The sequence below is a fragment of the Myodes glareolus genome, chromosome 9 (assembly GCF_982192425.1).
Source record: "Myodes glareolus chromosome 9, mMyoGla1.1, whole genome shotgun sequence".
Taxonomy (NCBI): Eukaryota; Metazoa; Chordata; class Mammalia; order Rodentia; family Cricetidae; genus Myodes; species Myodes glareolus.
The window spans coordinates 75,319,953-75,322,841 of NC_142034.1; the positions used below are offsets into that span (position 1 = coordinate 75,319,953).

The 2,889-nt window shown below is 44.8% G+C and overlaps 1 protein-coding gene across 1 annotated transcript; it reads right to left on the bottom strand.

Annotated features, from left to right (window-relative positions):
* Positions 1 to 539: 539 nt before the first annotated feature.
* Positions 540 to 1,478, bottom strand: LOC125401542 (olfactory receptor 2Y1B-like). Its single transcript, XM_048435856.3, has one exon. The coding sequence runs from the start codon at positions 1,473 to 1,475 to the stop codon at positions 540 to 542; it is 936 nt and encodes a 311-aa protein (XP_048291813.2). The 5' UTR covers positions 1,476 to 1,478.
* Between the last annotated feature and the right edge of the window lie 1,411 nt (positions 1,479 to 2,889).

The following is a 2,889-nucleotide window of genomic DNA, read 5'->3' on the forward strand; positions in this document are numbered from 1 at the left end:
TGCAGCAGGGGTTAAGGGTTGATTTGTGTCACACTTCCCATAGGAATGAATCTGGAGGGAAGTGGAGCAATCCTACTGTGGAGAATGGCACAGGCTCTAGGCATTCCTGAGGGTGAGAGAAATCTAAACTTAGGATAAAAACCACCATCCCGAGGTCAATATTCACAACACGGTGCCAGGTAGAAGGCACTGTTCCAAAAGCAGAGGCCAAGAGTTTATACATCTGTTGTAAGCAGTTATGGCCCTGGCCATGACCCTCACATCTCCAGACCCATTTCTATGATGTGTGTGGTAATTAAGGCAACATGAACAGAAGTATATTATGGAGCATGTCAAATTTCAGATATGATCTAGTTAACTTCGTGGAAAAAAGACAAAATCATGAAGGATTCACTGATAAAGGGATGGTATTAACCTGTAGCAAGCACAATTGGGTCAGTTTATATGGTTCTCTCTCTCTATATATATATCTATATCTATCTATATATGAATTATGGTAGAAATATTAGACAACATTTGCACAAACTTCTGTTTCCTTCCTACCCTGTGTCTGTTCCTCTCCCGAGTACCTTCCATAGAGCCCCCTTCACATCCTTGTTTCTCAGGGTGTAAATCAGGGGGTTCAGCATAGGAGTAACTATGGTATAAAAAAGGGCAACAAACTTTCCTTCACTCTCAGAAAACCCGTGAACAGGCTGGAGGTACGTGTACATGGCTGAGCCATAAAAAAGGAAAACTACCACAAGGTGGGACCCACAGGTCCCCAGCGCCTTTCTGCGCCCAGCCATTGACTTGATCTTCAGCACCGCATGACCAATGTGTGCATAGGTCCCTAGAATTAGTGCTACAGGACAGGCCAACATTATGATCCCAGCCACAAACAGGTTGTCCTCTATTGCCCCTGTGTCCTCACAAGCCAACTTCAGGAGAACAAGCATATCACAGAAGAAGTGGTTCAGGTGATGGCCACAGAGAGGTATGGTCATGATGAGGACTGTCTGAGTCACGGAGATGACAAGGCCTCCCACCCAGGAGGAGATGGCCAATGCCTGGCAGAGAAGAGGGTGCATAATGCTAGTGTAGAGTAGTGGGTGGCACACAGCGGCATAGCGGTCGAAAGCCATCACCACGAGGAGCACACACTCAGTTCCACCCAACAAGAGCACTGTGAAGAATTGGGTCATACACCCAGCATAGCTTATGGTCTTGTCAGTTCCAGAAATATTGACAAGGAGCTGAGGCACCGTGCTGGTGGTGTAGCAGAGGTCCAGGAAAGAGAGGTTGTTGAGGAAGAAGTACATAGGCGTTTGTAGTCGATGATCCATGCGTGAGACTGTGATGATGGTGGAGTTGCCTAAGATGGTTAGGAAGTAGAAAACTGAAATGAAGATAAAAAAAACATGCTCCAGTTGAGGCCAATCTGAGAAGCCCATTAGAATGAAGCCACCTTCCCAACTGGTGTTGAAACTGTCCATAGCCCTCACAAAATAGAAGGCAATTCAATATTTATTGACATGGGGGCACTTGGAGATCACTTGAGCCTACAGAATTACTCAAAGCTGTGTGAAGTCTGGCACATTTGCCTTCCTTCTGGTCTATGTCCTGTTAACTCTGCCTGGGTAGCACAGGCGGAAGACACAAAGAGTCCTTGTTTTAAACCTGCAGTCAGGTTGGGTTCCAGAAACATCAGGACCTACAAGCAGGATAGATTATCATTCAATTCTCTTCTATGGATTGTCCTCACTGTGCACTACATCTGATAGGACCCATATTGGTTTCCTGTGTATCAGTGATACACACTGTGGTGATGAAAGCCATAACCACAAGGAACAAGGATGCAGTGACACCCAGCAATAGTGCAATGAAGGTTTGAGCTACACACCCAGTAGAGCTGATGTCCAATCAACTCGAGAAAGGTTGAGCAGGAGCTGGGGCACAGTGCTACTGGTGAAGCAGAGGTCTGGCAAGGAGAGGTGCGCAAGGAAGAGAAGTGCATAAATTTTTGCAGTTGAAGGTTCAGTTGAGTGAGAGAAATGATGGTGGCATTATCACAGAAACTTACAGAATAGAAAATTGACATAAAGATGAGGACAATAAATTCCAGTTGAGGCTAATCTGAGAAGCCTGCCAACATGACACCTTCTAAGCTGAGATTGAAACTTTCTATAGCCTCCTACTTCCACAAACTTCAGAAGACAAATAAATGATTCTTATTGTAAAAGGAACTTAGGTACTGCTTCTGCTGAAGTGAGTTGACTTCCCACTTTGCTCCCCCAAAACTATTAAAACTAGATGAAAGCCTTGCATGTTTGTCTTCATTCTGTTCTCTCTCCTGCCCCTGTTGACTCTGGACAGGTTGTGCAGGCTGGAGACACACAGATTCTTTGTTCTAAACCTGTAGGCAGCTTGGATTCCTGGAGCAGAAAAGCCTGCAGGCATGAAAGACTACCATCAAGGTGTGAGAAATTGTCTCCAGTGGAGACGCTATACTGATACCCACACTGAGCTCCCAAGAAGCCTGTGATTGACAGATCAACACTTTATGTGCTCACATTGCAGGACCAGAGCTGAGACAATGATAACTGGACCACACCTTGACTTAATTATGTGGTCTTCTTGCCCCACTTCTTTCTCTATGTAGACCCCAGTCTCATATTTGTACCCTAAAGATAAACACGTTGTCACTGGATTCCTTTGTCTGCTCCTCTTCCCAGTATGCATTGACTCATTGACTCAGTACATTTTCTCTGCATTTCATGGTTCTATATCTTCAGCTAGTTTGCTGCTATTAGTGGCTGAATCTAGTTGTTGGTACTCGTTGGGTTAGGACTTTTGAAGAAAGAAAAAAAAAACAAAAGCCAGTACACTGCGAAGAACATGAATTAAAAC